Source organism: Pungitius pungitius, chromosome 21 (genome assembly GCF_949316345.1).
Source record: "Pungitius pungitius chromosome 21, fPunPun2.1, whole genome shotgun sequence".
Classification (NCBI taxonomy): domain Eukaryota; kingdom Metazoa; phylum Chordata; class Actinopteri; order Perciformes; family Gasterosteidae; genus Pungitius; species Pungitius pungitius.
The window spans coordinates 4,424,437-4,439,256 of NC_084920.1; the positions used below are offsets into that span (position 1 = coordinate 4,424,437).

At 44.3% G+C, this 14,820-nt stretch overlaps 1 protein-coding gene across 2 annotated transcripts in view; it reads right to left on the reverse strand.

The window, feature by feature from the left end:
- Window positions 1-6,639: 6,639 nt before the first annotated feature.
- dnmbp (dynamin binding protein) overlaps window positions 6,640-14,820 on the reverse strand; it is a 44,251-nt gene continuing 36,070 nt past the window's right edge. For both annotated transcript variants that reach the window (XM_037463527.2, XM_037463528.2), the window contains 13 exons: window positions 14,068-14,282; window positions 13,298-13,397; window positions 12,938-13,085; window positions 11,873-11,890; window positions 10,862-11,061; window positions 10,638-10,768; window positions 10,445-10,549; window positions 9,693-9,821; window positions 9,255-9,590; window positions 8,951-9,136; window positions 8,648-8,846; window positions 7,884-8,557; window positions 6,640-7,674 (listed from right to left, as the gene is read on the reverse strand). In XM_037463527.2, coding sequence (XP_037319424.2) covers window positions 7,489-7,674; window positions 7,884-8,557; window positions 8,648-8,846; window positions 8,951-9,136; window positions 9,255-9,590; window positions 9,693-9,821; window positions 10,445-10,549; window positions 10,638-10,768; window positions 10,862-11,061; window positions 11,873-11,890; window positions 12,938-13,085; window positions 13,298-13,397; window positions 14,068-14,282 — 2,627 coding nt within the window. In that variant the 3' untranslated portion in view covers window positions 6,640-7,488. The remainder of the gene's footprint in view (window positions 7,675-7,883; window positions 8,558-8,647; window positions 8,847-8,950; window positions 9,137-9,254; window positions 9,591-9,692; window positions 9,822-10,444; window positions 10,550-10,637; window positions 10,769-10,861; window positions 11,062-11,872; window positions 11,891-12,937; window positions 13,086-13,297; window positions 13,398-14,067; window positions 14,283-14,820) is intronic.

Here is a 14,820-nt window from a genome sequence, read left to right on the forward strand (position 1 = left end):
CACCTGGGCCTGGAGCGCCCCCAGGAACTGCCGGTTAGCCTCGGCTTGGTCCCGCTGGATCGCCGCCAGCTCTCCAATCATCTGGCCCAGTGTCAGCACAGTTTGGGCCGGCATCGCCTGCTGTCCCTCGTTCGTCATCTTGCCGAGTTGGGCGCCACTGTAACGTGTGTGACTGCGCGGCTCCGGACAAACGGCACTCGACACCAGGATGGTGGGTTCCAAATGGTTTTTATTATTTTCATTCGGCTCGGTGAGACACGCCGGCTTCCCGCTCGCTCGATCTCCTTCCCCTCGCTCGCCCCCGCCTCACTGCTATAAAGGGGAGAGCACACACACACATGTCATTATCCCCAGGTGATTGTTATTATTTTCACCTGGCACTGTTCCCCGAGCCACTCCCCCTCTCTCCCACCTGCAGCCGGGCTGAAACCACGCCCGCCACCACAAGTACTATGTAACATTACTTATCACCTTCGTTAACGAGGCTTCTTGGATAAATGGTACCATGCATTTGACCCATGCGCCACAGGTGAAGCAGTGGGCTGACGTAAAGACGCCACGGGAGCAGTTAGTGTTTGGGTGTTTTGCTCAGAGACACTTGTACACGGGACATTGAGCGGCTGGTCATCGAACTGCTGAGAATGCAATGCCTGCGCGGGAACGGAGCCTAACTGTACCTGGTATTTGACCAATTCTCTGCGGTTGCTCTTGTTCTCTGCCTCCGCCGCCTCAACGAGCTGCTTCAGAGGCGCTTCTTCAGCAGCGTTTTTATCAAGCTGCCGAAGTTCTCTCAGAAGGTCCTCCTTCTGTCGCTTGATGGTTTTTCTATCCAATACCAGGCCTTTGTAGATGAGAGTCAAAGCTTCCGTTCCCTGAAGGGTGCTCTGCCGTTCCTCGACCTGGCACTGAAGGGTGCAGTTTTCAGCCCTCGCGATTCTGTTCTCTAACATTATTGCGTGGTTTTTCTCCTCATACCTCTGTTCGCTTGAGAACTTGTTTTCCAGGGCCTGATGTTGCTTTTTGAGGTGGTTATTTTGTCTGATTGTAACTTTTATACCCGCCTTCATTGCTTTGTAGTTTGCTTTACAGGCATCCAGATCCGTGAGGCTGTTCATTAGAGCGTTGATCTTTTCTTTCCATTCAATGTTTGTTATCTGCAAGTTGTCGTTTAGTTCTTTCTGCACGTCATACTCTGACTTCCAGTCTTTATCCCTGAGGAGCCTGTTGAAGGCCTCCGCGTGAGCCTTAATCAACTGTTTCTGCTGCTCTTTCAGAACAGTCTGCTGGACTTTCAGTTGAACCACCTGGCTCGCAAAAGATTCTCTGCACTTGAGCTGTTCATTGAGGTCCTGGATTTGCTGTTTCAAATCGTTGTTTGTTCTCTCCAAAGCGTCCTTGCCGTTAATTGTTTGGTCCAACTCGGCACGCAAGGCCTTCGCTTTTTTCAACAGAGGCTCGTATTCATGGTGCAGGTACTCATTTTCACGGGACAGGTGTACCATTTTCTGGGTCATTTCCTTTTTTGCCACCAAGAGAGCCGGAACCTGTACTTCTTTTAAGTCCTCAATCTCTGAGTTGAGCTCTAAACTCCTAAATTCCAGAGCCTCGTAATCAGAGTGAATCGTAGCTGTTGTGGTTTCCAAGGAATTTGCCAAAGATTCCAAAGTCTCCTTCTTTATTCTAAGCTGATCGACGTTGTATCTATTAACCTCGGACACACGGTTCGATTCAGCTAATGCCTTTTGGAGTTGAAGCTCAAGGCTTTTAATTTTTCTGTCTTGTTCCTTATTTTGTTTTGTCAAGACTTGAGTGTCCATCTCCATTTTCTGTAAGTCCGACAGCTTTTTCTGCTGTTTAAGCAGCTCCATTTCCAGCATTTGCTGTTTATCAGACATTTCTTGGTTTAATGCTTTCTTCTCTCTGTAGATTGATTCAAAATATTGATGATTGTCAACCTTATCCATGACACTCTTCAACTCTTTCTGAAGGGTTTCACAAGTTTTCCTTGCAACTGCTTCCGCCCTTTTGTGGTGCTTATATTTATCATTTGTAGCCTTTAAAGATTCCCATCCTGCAACCTTTATTCCGCTCATGTGAATTTTCATGCGAAGAGTCTTAAGAGTTTCGTTGATCTCTGGCAGGTCCATATCATCGGCGTTGAATCGGCCTGCAGTTGACACTGATGGTTGCTGGGGAAAAGGGGAATCTGTGTATGCTTCAGCCATTTCACCTGTTTTTTATTTAAATGTTGATTAAAATACTTCCGTGTACAGGATACAACTTAAAAACAGAGTTGTATTGTCAGAGCCAATAAACCAATTTACAACCGAGAACAGAGAATGTGTGCCTATTTGAAGAATCCAAGTGAAGTGAAGTGAAATCACATGACGTTGACATCACTCCCTGTGACGTCACCCGCCGTCATCAAGTTTGCTGTTGCATGGCAACAAAGACACATTAGCAGCGCCGCTAGCGATGCTAGCTTCGCTGCATCAGTTAACCGGGCAAATCGCATTTAAATTGGACAGGCATCTAATCTTCTGACTGGTTGGTATTGTGTTAATTCATGCACGCTAACGTGTTACAGCCATTAGGGTATTAATGCTAACTCAAAATGGTGGTCGCCACATTAAGTGATTGTTACTACACGGTCGTGGTCGTCTCTGCTGCAGGTGAGCAGGCTGCTTTATGGTGACAAAGAGGACAGGTGCATCTCTAGTGGCTCGGCTTCCCCTAAAATGTAAAAATAAGGTGACATATTTACTTTTGGGTTAACATTTTATTGACTAAAAATGCGTTAGAAGACGTTAATCTGTGAGCTTGTGCGTGATGATTGGAGGGTCTGTCGAAAAACGGCATCTCTTTGATGCGATTTTGTACAATAAAAAGTCGTTACATAAACATTTCCATGTATGACCCATCCCAGTGAACATTTTTTGGTTGAAAAGACCTTGAATAAACGTCTATGCCCGACGTTGAAAAGACGTTGCAAAATGGTTTAAAAGTGAAAGTTGTTTCAACGTCTATTCGTAGACGTTGAAAAGACGCCTGTTTAGACCACATATCAACGTGATTTTTAATATGGTAAAATGTCGTCCTCGTATTTCCAACGTCGAGGCATAGACGTCTTTTAAACGTCTTTTCAACGTTATGCCATAGACGTCTTTTAAACGTCTTTTCAACGTTATGCCATAGACGTCTTTTAAACGTCTTTTCAACGGCAAAATTGCTCGCTGGAAAAGTACAGGTTACACACAATCAGCTGTTGACAGTTGTCAATCATGTCAACAGCCCTTAACATGGACAACACAATTTGATTAATTTGTATTTATTCATTATCAATATAAAACTAAACATTTTTCCTATACAAAAATAAATTATATTTTGTGAAAATAAACTATGAAATTATAAGTGGAGCAACAACATGAACCAGTTAGTTTAGAATTGTGTGTTTGTAAACCCTTTTTCTGAATCATTGGCACTTCATTTTCAGATTCTGTAACAAGATCTGGCTCTGAGTCACTTGAATCCAGATCGTATACCCTGAAATTAGCTCCGTCTCCCTCATCGTCACTTCAATGAATCAGAATGCGCAGAAGACACCTCAGCTGCAGATGCCTCTTGTCAACATGTTAATTCAATTCAATTAATTTTATTTTGTTCAACCCAAAATTAAAAATAAGCCTGAGGGAGCTTTACAGTCTGTAAACATGCAGCATTCTGTCCCAAAACCATCACATCGGCACAGATAAAACTCCCTTCAACTGGACAACACTTAAGGGAGAACAGTGGAGGAGTAGGTGTGTACAGAAAGAACAACTTAAAGATGTACAGTACGTTCAATTCCTACGACAGAAATTATTCAAATATTCAGAGTAGTACACCAGGTGTAAGGCAGGACAACTGCAGGGACAAACTCCATCAGATGTAACCTCCATCCACAGGAACCTGTGAGGAGGGAAGAACAAAGACTTTAGGGAAAATGCAAAGTGTGTAATTTGGGTTTATGACAGTAATAAAAAAGTGACTTATAATGATAACAGCAGCAGGTGTTTTAGAACCCTTATTTATGGATTGTTTACTTATGGCATTATAAACAATTTATGACATTTCTAGAGTAACATTTCCAGGTATATTACACAGTACCATACTTTACAATGTTGCTTTAAGCATGCAGTAACTTACAATGTTTTGGCTAGCCTGTTTACAGGCCACAACTTGTTCGACTGCAATCTGTGTTTAGGCCGCGTTGCTTTAAAAACGTGTATTTTCTACATGAAATGGGAACGGCAATAATATGATATGGGTACAGCAACAACCTAACGCATAAGCAACTCCAAACACACGGAAAATACTCTATGATGTTTACTTTTGGTCCAGGTCATGTTGAACGCTAAGCATGCTCCGAGCTAGCATGCTAACTAGCAAACGATCTGCGCTAACGCTAACTAGCTTACCAAAATAACAGTCCTTCTCGTATCGAGTGGGCAGCACAAGTAAAATAACTGGTTATAGTTCCAGGTGTGCTTCATTCAAACACTCACGTACTTACAGAGTATTGGGGCCGGTAGCCGTGGTTGTATCAGCCCGTTCACGTCGCTCTGCTCCCGGTGGAAGGTCTGCAAGCGTCTAAGAACTTGCGCATGCGCGTTACAGATGGGATCAGAGTTACGTGTTTTCAACTAATGTTTGAAACGGCCCGCATTATTTTGTCCTTAAAGCATATTGTTACGCCCCACCTCCTCTCACGAGCCGGAGACTCTGTACACACACTCTCTATTTCCATATTCATGACGTTTTAAGGAAGATCTTAAATGCGTTGAAATCACGTCTTTGCGTAGACCAAATTTCGCCGACCAGTTCATTCATTATTATGATAATGTTAATGATATTATCCTCTCTCTTTCAAACATACGTTACAACATGACACATAATCAATAAATTTACCCGTTTCTAGCACGTTGATGTTTCACGCACTGTTTTGCCGGTTGAAAAGACGTTGAAATGAGGTCTTAGACGTTCAGACCTCATTTCAACCCGATTTCAACCATATTTCAACGTTGAAATAACGTCTTGTGCTCACTGGGATTCTATGATATGATGTTGAAAACAAATACAGTCTTAATCTTTTTTTATGTATGACCCATTCTGGGTTACATTCGAAGACAATTTAAAGTCAATCGATAATTTCCTAGTCCTGGTTGTACTGAATCACGTGTATGAAAACGTTGACATGTTTAATTGACTGCTCTGTTTTATACTGATGGCTGACTTTCATAACCTAGACTGTTGTAGGTCTTGTAGTGTTCTTAATTAATATACGTTAATTGTAATTCATCTTCACGGCGGCAACATTTATTTAAAATGGAACAGAATAATATATTGTCAACTCTATCTTTGTTTTTCGAACTGAAACGAATGCAAGTTTTTGTCACAGCTCCGCTACACATCGCACATGGCTCCTCTAGCTGTGACTACATTGTGTGAATGTTAGTTACTGATGGCCAAGTGTACGGTGGCCGAGAAGGTTCAGACAAATACAAAAGCAACAACACAACCGCAAACGCCACAACACAACACGAACGCCGCAACACAAAAATACAAAAGCCACATCACAACCGCAAATGCCACAACGCAACACGAACGCCGCAACGCAACACGAACGGCGCAACACAACACGAAAGCGAAAACGGAAGTAGCTGCCCACGGGAGCGAGCGTATTTTGGAGGAACGCCCACGGGAGCGAGCGTATTTTGGAGGAACGGAGCTGGAGGATGCCAGATTGTTTAAGAAGTAAGTGAAACATGATTCCTTGCGGCTACAGTTAAAGTAAGGAATCATGTTTCACTTACTTCTTAAACGATCTGGCATCCTCCAGCTCCGTTCCTCCAAAATACGCTTGCTCCCGTGGGCAGCTACTTCCGTTTTCGCTTTCGCGTTGCGGCTTTCGTGTTGCGTTGCGGCGTTCGTGTTGTGTTGTGGCATTTGCGGTTGTGATGTGGCTTTTGTATTTTCGTGTTGCGGCGTTCGTGTTGTGTTGTGGCATTTGCAGTTGTGATGTGCCTTTTGTATTTTGTGTTGTGGCGTTCGTGTTGCGTTGTGGCATTTGCGGTTGTGTTGTTGCTTTTGTATTTGTCTGAACCTTCTCGGCCACCGTACAAGTGCCACTGTGTATGGTAGTTCATTTCAGATTTTCCTATTTCTAGTCTTTCAGCAATGTTTAGAAGTAATTTCTGTATTTTTTTAAATCCATAGAAGCTTCTCCCATTTCTGTTTTTTTGCAATTCTTCCAAGTTCATTTTAGCTTTTCTCATTTCTGTATTTTCATCAATTTATTTCAGCTTCTCCTATTTCTATTCTTTCAGCAATGTTTAGAATATTTTCAGCTTTTTTCATTTTTCTTTAGGCAACATTTTCAGCCGGAAATGCATTTTCTAGTTAAATAATATTAATGTATTTTTGCTAACAATCAGTATTTGTTTAACCTGATCACGAGAATGCAATCAAATTGCACAGGTCATATTTGAGCCTTTGAATAAATGTGTAAAACAACTGATGGCAGTGTACATTATTGTTATTAATCAATAATAAGCTTAAAACTGGACTGAGGAACGACAGAAAAAAACCCACATAGTAACATTTTGATTCGTCAGCTGAGCTGTTTTTTATTCAGTGATCACTTTACAGTGGGTGCAAAAGCATATTTTCTATAAACATCACTATATATATATATAATGTACATAAAGAGAATGTGGAGGTCTGAGATCAGATCAGAGTACCTCCCAGTTTGTTACGCTCCTCTTACAGATAAACTTGCTCATCACCCGTTTGCACAGTGCCAACCGGGTAAAATATAGATTCAGGTTATTGACAATTGGAGTGCCAGTAATGCATTCATCATAGTCCAACTCTGGCCTAGCATTTGATTATACAGTCTATATTCAATTCAATACAGACACTTCAAAACGTGCAACCCCTGGATAATCAGTGCTTCGAATCATATTTGTTGAAATGTATGGTACAAACCATCCATCATTCTATTGGTGTTATGAACCACAAAAAAAACAGTCCTTAACACACTGTTAAGCTCAGTCTGTCTATTGAGAATAAGTCTGAAACCAAAGCATTCACATTTTCCATTGTAATCCCCCAATGCAGTAATTGTTCTGTAAAACATACAATTCGCTGTCTACAGCACCAGAGAATATGGCAAACAATCTGATGAAATTCACAGGTTTTCCCCTGGAAACAGGAGGGAATAGGGTGCAGTTTCCAGAAAGTAAAAACAATATAAAAATACTATAAATATAGGCATATATTGCTAACTTTTAGGAGGAGAGTCAGCAGCAATAGTCCATCCTTCTCATCAAACTCCATGACCACCGATCAAAAATGAATCACGGATGCTCGTTTGTCTCTCTGCTCTCTCGGCTCGCAGAGCGAGACTTCTTCAAGTCCAAGCGGAGTCTCGGGCTGAAGAAGCCTCGCTCATGTGTATTCGGATTTGCGGATGTAGTTGGAGGGCACGTAGCCCCGCCGGCCTCCCGCCTCGCCCAGCCACCATTCGCTGTTGCCGTTCATGTCCTTGAACTCCAGTATCCGCAGCCGCTGGTTGGCCGAGATGCTCAGCTCATTGGCGCACCGGGCGTCGAAGGAGTAGAGCGCGTAGAAAAACTACAAACAAATGAACAAAAGCGGTGTCTTTGTGTTAGTTTCGTTTCTATTTTTAAAGGCAATAATAAGTAATATTGGTGGCAGTGTCAAGGCCGGCCCTGACAGGCTGGATGTGACTGCACAATGTTTACCAGGAAGATCACTCATCAGAATATTTAAAGTCTACCTTAATATTTACAATTGTCTTTATATCTCTAAACAAATCTTACCTGATGACTATCTAATTCACTCTCTTCTTCTGGTTCTGGTTCCGGCTCCGGCTCGCTGTACTCGTCTCTGTGGTAAGAAGCTTTCTTCTGGGCGCTTCCATCTCCGTTCCTCCACTGGTTCGAAGCGTGCGTTCTGTCCGTGTGCCCGTACTTCTGGGCGCTGTTGTTTCCGAGCGAAGAGCACGAGTCCGTCTCCGAGAGGTCCGACGTCTCCTTGCGGCCCCTCGCAACCGGGTGACTCCCATCGGACGCGTCCCCGTGATTGGCCGGATGCCGGTGAGGCGGCTCGGCGTCTCTCTGCCCGGAGGGGATCCGGTGCGTTTGGGTCGAGTAGTCCTTGCGGTTTGAGGGATTTCTCGGGGAGGAGTCGATGGAGTTGCTCTGACTGGCAGAGTCGAGGTTGGCCGCGTCTCTGAGGTGGCTCCTGCGCGAGGAGGCGGAGTCCAGCGAAGGCTGCGGCGATGGGTGCGTCTGGGGCTGCGAGGTGGAAAAGCTGACGGTGGCCGTGTCCTGGTTAAAAGTCAGCGTGCTGTTGCTGTTCTGGCGGGAGAAAACGGGCGAGGAGCCGCCGTAGCCCGACTCGTTAGACGAATGGCTCCCGATGGAGACGTCCGATTGGCTCCTACGCGGGTTGTAGGGTTTGAGGAAGGAGCTGTACACAAAACCCTGTCGGGCTGAACAAAAAGAAAAACCAAGCGAATTAACAATATGTCAAACATTAAAATATGTGGCTGATGAGTGTAAAAACAGTACAAAAGACCTACCTCCATTATCAATCAGCCAGCGGTTGTGGCTACCCATGGGGTCCTGCTGCTTGATGACCCCCACGAGGTCTCCTTCTAGTACGGACATGTCCAGATCCTGCGCTGCATTGAAGTTTCTCTCAGCCTGGAAAAGTTTCTCAGGACTGTAGAGTACCAGAAGTCCTGCGCGGTGCTCATCCGTCTGCATGATGTGGTTGGGCTGGGAGCGACAAGGACAAGGCCTATGGTTTAGATCACGATCCATCATGGCTGTGCACTATTACATTACATTCATGCGGCATCGTGCGGATGGAATGAACTTACAGGTCCCTGCAGCTTCCTGGAGGTCGGCCTCTCGAGAGTCTTCCTCTCAGAGGTCTTTTTCGTAGAGGTGGCCGGAGGGAGGTTCTCCGGGCAGAAGCTGAAGCTCTGCAGAAGTTGGAGAACTCGACCGTACTCCTCTTGGAACTTGGAGATCAGGTTGCCCTCCGTGCCGGCTTTGTTGGAAAACTGGAGACAAAAAGGGAAAGTTGTTAAAAAAAAAAAAAAAGGTTTCCTAATCCGATCCGCTTATGCGTGAGAAAATGTCCCACTCCCTTCTAAACCCTTTAAAAACAAAGTCCCTCACGGCCTTCACGAGGGGCGTCAGCTCCCCCAGGGTCCTTTTCATGAAGTCCTTCTGGGATTGAGCGAAAGCCCTCACGCAGCCGGTGAACAGGTCCTCTGCGGCGCCGTGGAACTTGGGCAGCTCGTCCAGGAGTTGCGCGTTGAGCGCCTCGTAGTTGTTGCGCGCCGCCTGCAGCTCGTCCTGCACGCGGCGGTCCTTGAGTCGGTCGGCGCGCTCCTTGCAGTTGTCGTAGTCCAGCAGCTTGTCGAAGCGCTTTTGAATGAGCTTGTGCGGCCCGGCGAACATGAGGAGGAGCTGGTTGAGCGGGTCGATGACCAAGACCTCTGTGCGCTCCTTCTGCTCAGGGAACGGGGGGTGGGGGGGGCAAGATAACGGGATTTGATCGGAGGTCTTTCCAGGGAGATACCGAAGGAGGCTGAAAGGAGGGAGAAGACTCACAAATTGTGCGAACTGTTGGTCGCTGATGGAGCGGTGGGCTCTCTGGAAGCGCTCGGGGACGGGGACGCTCCGCTCCGCGTAGATGTCACAGAAGCTGATGGCCGCCAAGACCTTCACGGACGCTGATTCCTGGAGAGACGTGTTGTATTACAATCCATGTTTGTTAAAAATACAGGTAGTCCAAGTCAAAATATTTATAATGACCGCAATATACAGTGGTTTTAAAAAATGTGGGCACCCCTGATCATTTTCAAGATTTTCCTTTATGTCTCATTGGTTGTTTCAATTAAATATATCATATAGCTGACAAACAGTGATATTTAAGAAATGAAATGAAGTTTATAGGATTTACAGAAAGTGTGCAATATTTACTTAAACAAAAGTAGGCAGGTGCATAAATTTGGGCTGTTCCGAACAACCAATCAAACAAAGGAAAATCTTGAAAATTATCAGGGGTGCCCAAACTTTTTCATACCACTGTATGTTGAATGCGCTAATAATTTAAAATCTTTACGTCCTGCAATTAAAGGATTTATTAACGGAATCCTGAGTCGTGTCAGAATAAATTAAGACATATTACAGTATTTTTGACAGACACTGGACATTTGACCCATGACAAATACACTTGATGATCATTATGTCAACGAAAGAACTTGGTTTTTCATGCAATAAAACGGCATAAATGAAGCACATTATCTGTACATTCATCTACTTCTCATATGGTCTAAATAACAAAGATAAAATGCTCCTACCCTTATATGTTGCAGGTACAGGGATATGTCCCTGATAAAAGACTTGATGAGTCTCTCCTGCAGCCGGAACTTCTTCTCAGCCTCATCAAACGCTTCATCTTTGATCTGCGGAAGCGACGGAGGACGAAGATCAGCACCGACGCTTCCGTGCACCGCATTCACGGCGCCACTTGCAAAATGAGCGGTGACGTACCTGGGGGGAGATCCCGGTGAGGTGTTTGAGGTGGCTGCTGACGCGGTTGGATTTTTTGATGATAGAGTGCATGCTCAGCTTGGAGATCTTGTCGATAAACGTGTCCTCGTCGCTTTTCCTGTACTTCACCACTGTGGGCAGCAGAGGGAAAACAGTTGAGAATCGGCTTTGGATAAAAGCTTCTCCAAATGCAACAGCGCAGCCTTTAAAGAAGGGATTTTTACCGAGGTCCTTCCTGCGCTTGAACTCGTTGATGTTTACGTTGATCTCCTTGATGGCCAGCAGAGCTTTGGTCAGCTGGGGCCGGTCGTGGTGGCTCTGCGGCGTCGCCCCCAGCAGCTCCATCAGCAGCAGCGGGTAACGCATCACCCGCTGCACCGGCTTGATTAAGAAAGAGCCGAGGTTGATGTAATTTGTTTTCCCCCTGAAGAAGGGACAGAGGGAGGAGATGGTGTTTGGTTGTAGAGAAACATCACAAGATTGAAAAGAGAGAGACTCTCACTTACAGCCGCTATCACAGCCACAGCTATTGATTGGGGTTCACGTTTAAGAAACACATTTCTCATATATCATGTGGATGGCACGATCCACATGATATGCAACCATCATCATATATTCACATATTCTGATGATGATCAGTACAGTTTTTGGGAGACATAAAGGAACATATTGATTTGCTTCGCTTTAATGCGATCTCTAGGACAAATTGATTCAGCAACTAATCCAATTGCATGATGTGATCTTTCTTTCTATTGTTATAGAACAAATTGAGGTTTGATTTATGGAAGCCAGTTTAGGATTAAGATTATTTTATGGGGCCTTAAAGGTGGATTTCTTTATTCTCTATAAAGAGAATGTTTAGATTTTTGTATTACAGCATTCTCGTTATACTTATAAAAAGATCATTTCATGTAAGTTGCTGTTGCTGTTTTTATCCAGTAGATGGCATTAGATGTTTCCCAGAATCAACAAATATTTTTCTTTTTATCTATAGGATGCATATTTCTCTTCACATGAACAGTATGCAGAATTCCCAAGCACATGCAGTAACAGTTCGTTTCAGTGAAGCAGAGAGAATTGAAATGGCAGCATAGATGTTTTTAGAATGTTCCACACTCAGGTCACACACACACAAAATACACACACACACAAGTCCTTTGCAGGGGAGTTAGTGAGCAAAAAGCATGCAATTCTCATGCTGGGAATCATGATTTACACTCATATTGGAGACTTACCACTCGCGATAAATGGCCCTGTAGGAGGAAAGATTGGAAAGAGGTGGAAAGATAACAAAAACAGGATTTATAAACCTATGACCAAGCTTCAACAATACCGCAATACATACAAGTGTACAACAAGAGTTTCCTACGCACAAACGTTATGTTGGACTTTGAAAAGTCAATAAAAAAGACGGCCACACCCACGGTTGTTATGGTTCTGTTTTTTTAACTATCCCTGAAACCTGGACAGAAGCCCAGGTTGGCAATAACAGCTAGGGCAGAAATGATGACCTTTTCACAGCTTAAAAGGCTGCAACATAGCATCACACTTTAGAAAAGTTGACACAATAATAGCAACATTATGGTTAACAAACAAAAAGAATTTATTTTAAAATAAATGAAATAGAACTTCATTCAAACAAGGAGGTGACAGCACACACAGCTGTGCACTCTGGTTTTCCTTATTTTCAATAAGACTCCCTCTTGAAACCGGAACCCTTTTTTTCCTAAAGCGTCTTGTCTAACAAAGCCCGAGTTTATCTCTAAACACAGATTGCTGACTTCTATTTCAAACAAGCTCAAATGTTTGCGGCGATGATGGTGGTGAAACCAGACAAGGGAAACCAGACAAGGCACATTTCTTCGAGCGGCTTCATCTAATGGAGTCCTCGTTGCATCACATAGCAGGAATGGACTATGGGCAACTCTCTCAGAAAAATGTTTCAACCCAAACAGGTCTTCTGTTTGAAGACGTGCTGCGACGGCCCGTTTTCTATCCAAACTTGCTCATGGTTCAAAGTCCGTGAAAGAAGCCCCGTCGTAAATGAGGCTAAAAGGAAACCTCCCCCGTAACAACTTATTGAACTCTACAAACAATAAATGTCTGATGTTTTCCATCGGATCATTTTCCATTTAGTGGCAGCTGGTGCTTTTATGTCCTCGAGCTTTTACACACATGCGAATACTTGGTAACTCTGGTGCAAAACATATTTCTGAAGCGAAACCAAAAGATCTAATCTGTAATCTAAAACGGGAGCGGGACTCCTTTTCAGCCGTAACTTCCTCCTGCCGGCGACTCACCTCAGTCTCTCCAGACACTCCAACACGTGGCACTGGATGTTCTTGTCCTTCTCGTAACTCTCGAGCAGAGAGATGGCATCGTCGTGGTTCTGGCAGTAGGTCTTGTACACCTCTTCCAGCTCAGATTTGAAGTCCAGAAATATATTTCCTGAGACCAGAAGGTAGAGAAACATGAGGTGATGTGCAATTCAAAAAGGGGGAAACAGAAGAGGAAGATATGTTTTACTTAGAAATAGAAATAACCCTCAAACAGACAAGAGAATGCTAAAGAAACATCTCGTGATTTATTTGTTACAGGAAACATCCTGTAACAGAATTACAACGTTGGATATGCATTTTTTTTTTTAACTTGCTTCTTACCGATAGAGTCTGTGTCCTGCAGCGTCTCCAAGAGGCGTTGTGACAAGTCGATCACTGAGCTGAGGTTCCCAAAGAGCCCATCAAAGTCCACATTCTTTACCTTTCAGGAAATGCACAGAACGTTTTAAACATGTGTCTTCTATGCTGATTAGTACAAAAAAAAGGATATCACACTCTGAGCATCCTGCTTATGTTTTTGTTTCAATAACCATAATTTAGAAGCTTAAAAAAAACATAATCTGGGTTTGAGAAAGCGGTTGAAATCGGTACTTGAATACTAGTACCGAGATATAAACCAGGATTCTGTGGTACACTATATGAAGGTTTCTGGTCATACTCTGGCGTGTTCCTAGGTGACTGCTCAACTAAAATAAATAAGATCACAATATAATGATGGTCTACATGCTGTAATAAAAGTGACAGGGGTAATGTAGTAGAGACATTTTGACATCGCTCTTATCTTGTATTAAATATTAGATGAAAAAGGCACAGTAAATTCAGCAAAGGGCAGTCAGGCAGAGTAAAGTATATTCATGTATATAGTGAGGCGAAAAAACAGGTTTCTCTAAAGTATGCTTCAGGCCGATATCCTATCCCGAATATGCTCATAATCCGAAATAGGATTGTATGTAATGTGTCAAAACAAACATTTATGTTCTGTGCAGTCATGAAAGTGACACGAACCCATGTGATTTTTAGCCCTTTTTAAAAAAAACAAACCCATCTTTGACGCATTTCTCCCTCCCTCCAAAATGTCCACATCTTTCTACCTGCTTCTTCTGCAGCGGCTCGACGATCTCCTCGACACACATCTGCAGGTCTTTGATGTAGTCCTTCTCGGTCTGCAGCAGCTCCTCGATGACCTTTGACCTCTTCTCCAACATCCTCAGCTCGGGATCCTCGGTGCCTGCGTCGGCAGCGGGGGCCGAGTCCGAGCCCGGGGTCGGGTCGAGCGGTTTGGGCTGGGACGACAGCAGCGTCATCTCTGTGGACAGGAGAAGGGGAGAGGAGACAGATTTAGCTCCAAACTGAACTTCTCTTTTATCACTGTCATAACTTCCAGAAGAGCGCGACGCTTCTGCTCCGTTAGTCGCTTTAGAATTGGCCGCGGCACAAAGCTTGTTGTGACAAAAACACAAAAAGGGGTTTTCTAAAGATGACAAAAGTCTAAAAAAAGGGAAATAAAAAAAAAACATTCCCAGCTCATGTCTCCATTCATTGTTTCCAAACATGCCCCCAGCCCGCCCACCCACCCTCTGGTCCTCCTCTTGTCTGACTGGCTTTGGATCAATGTCTCTGCTCTCAATCCCAGAGGTCTGATCTGTGGTGGGGGGGGGGGGGGGGAGCTGGGACTGGAGGGAGAGCCCGGTTCACGCACCATCGCTCTTTATCAATGGACCCAAAACTGGAGTGGACTCAGGCTCTTTGTGTGTGGCACAATGGGCTGTGACAGCAGCCCCAGACGTACAGGCTCTCGGAGGGGGGGGGACGAGCATTAAAGAGGAGGCAGTTAGAGGGAGACT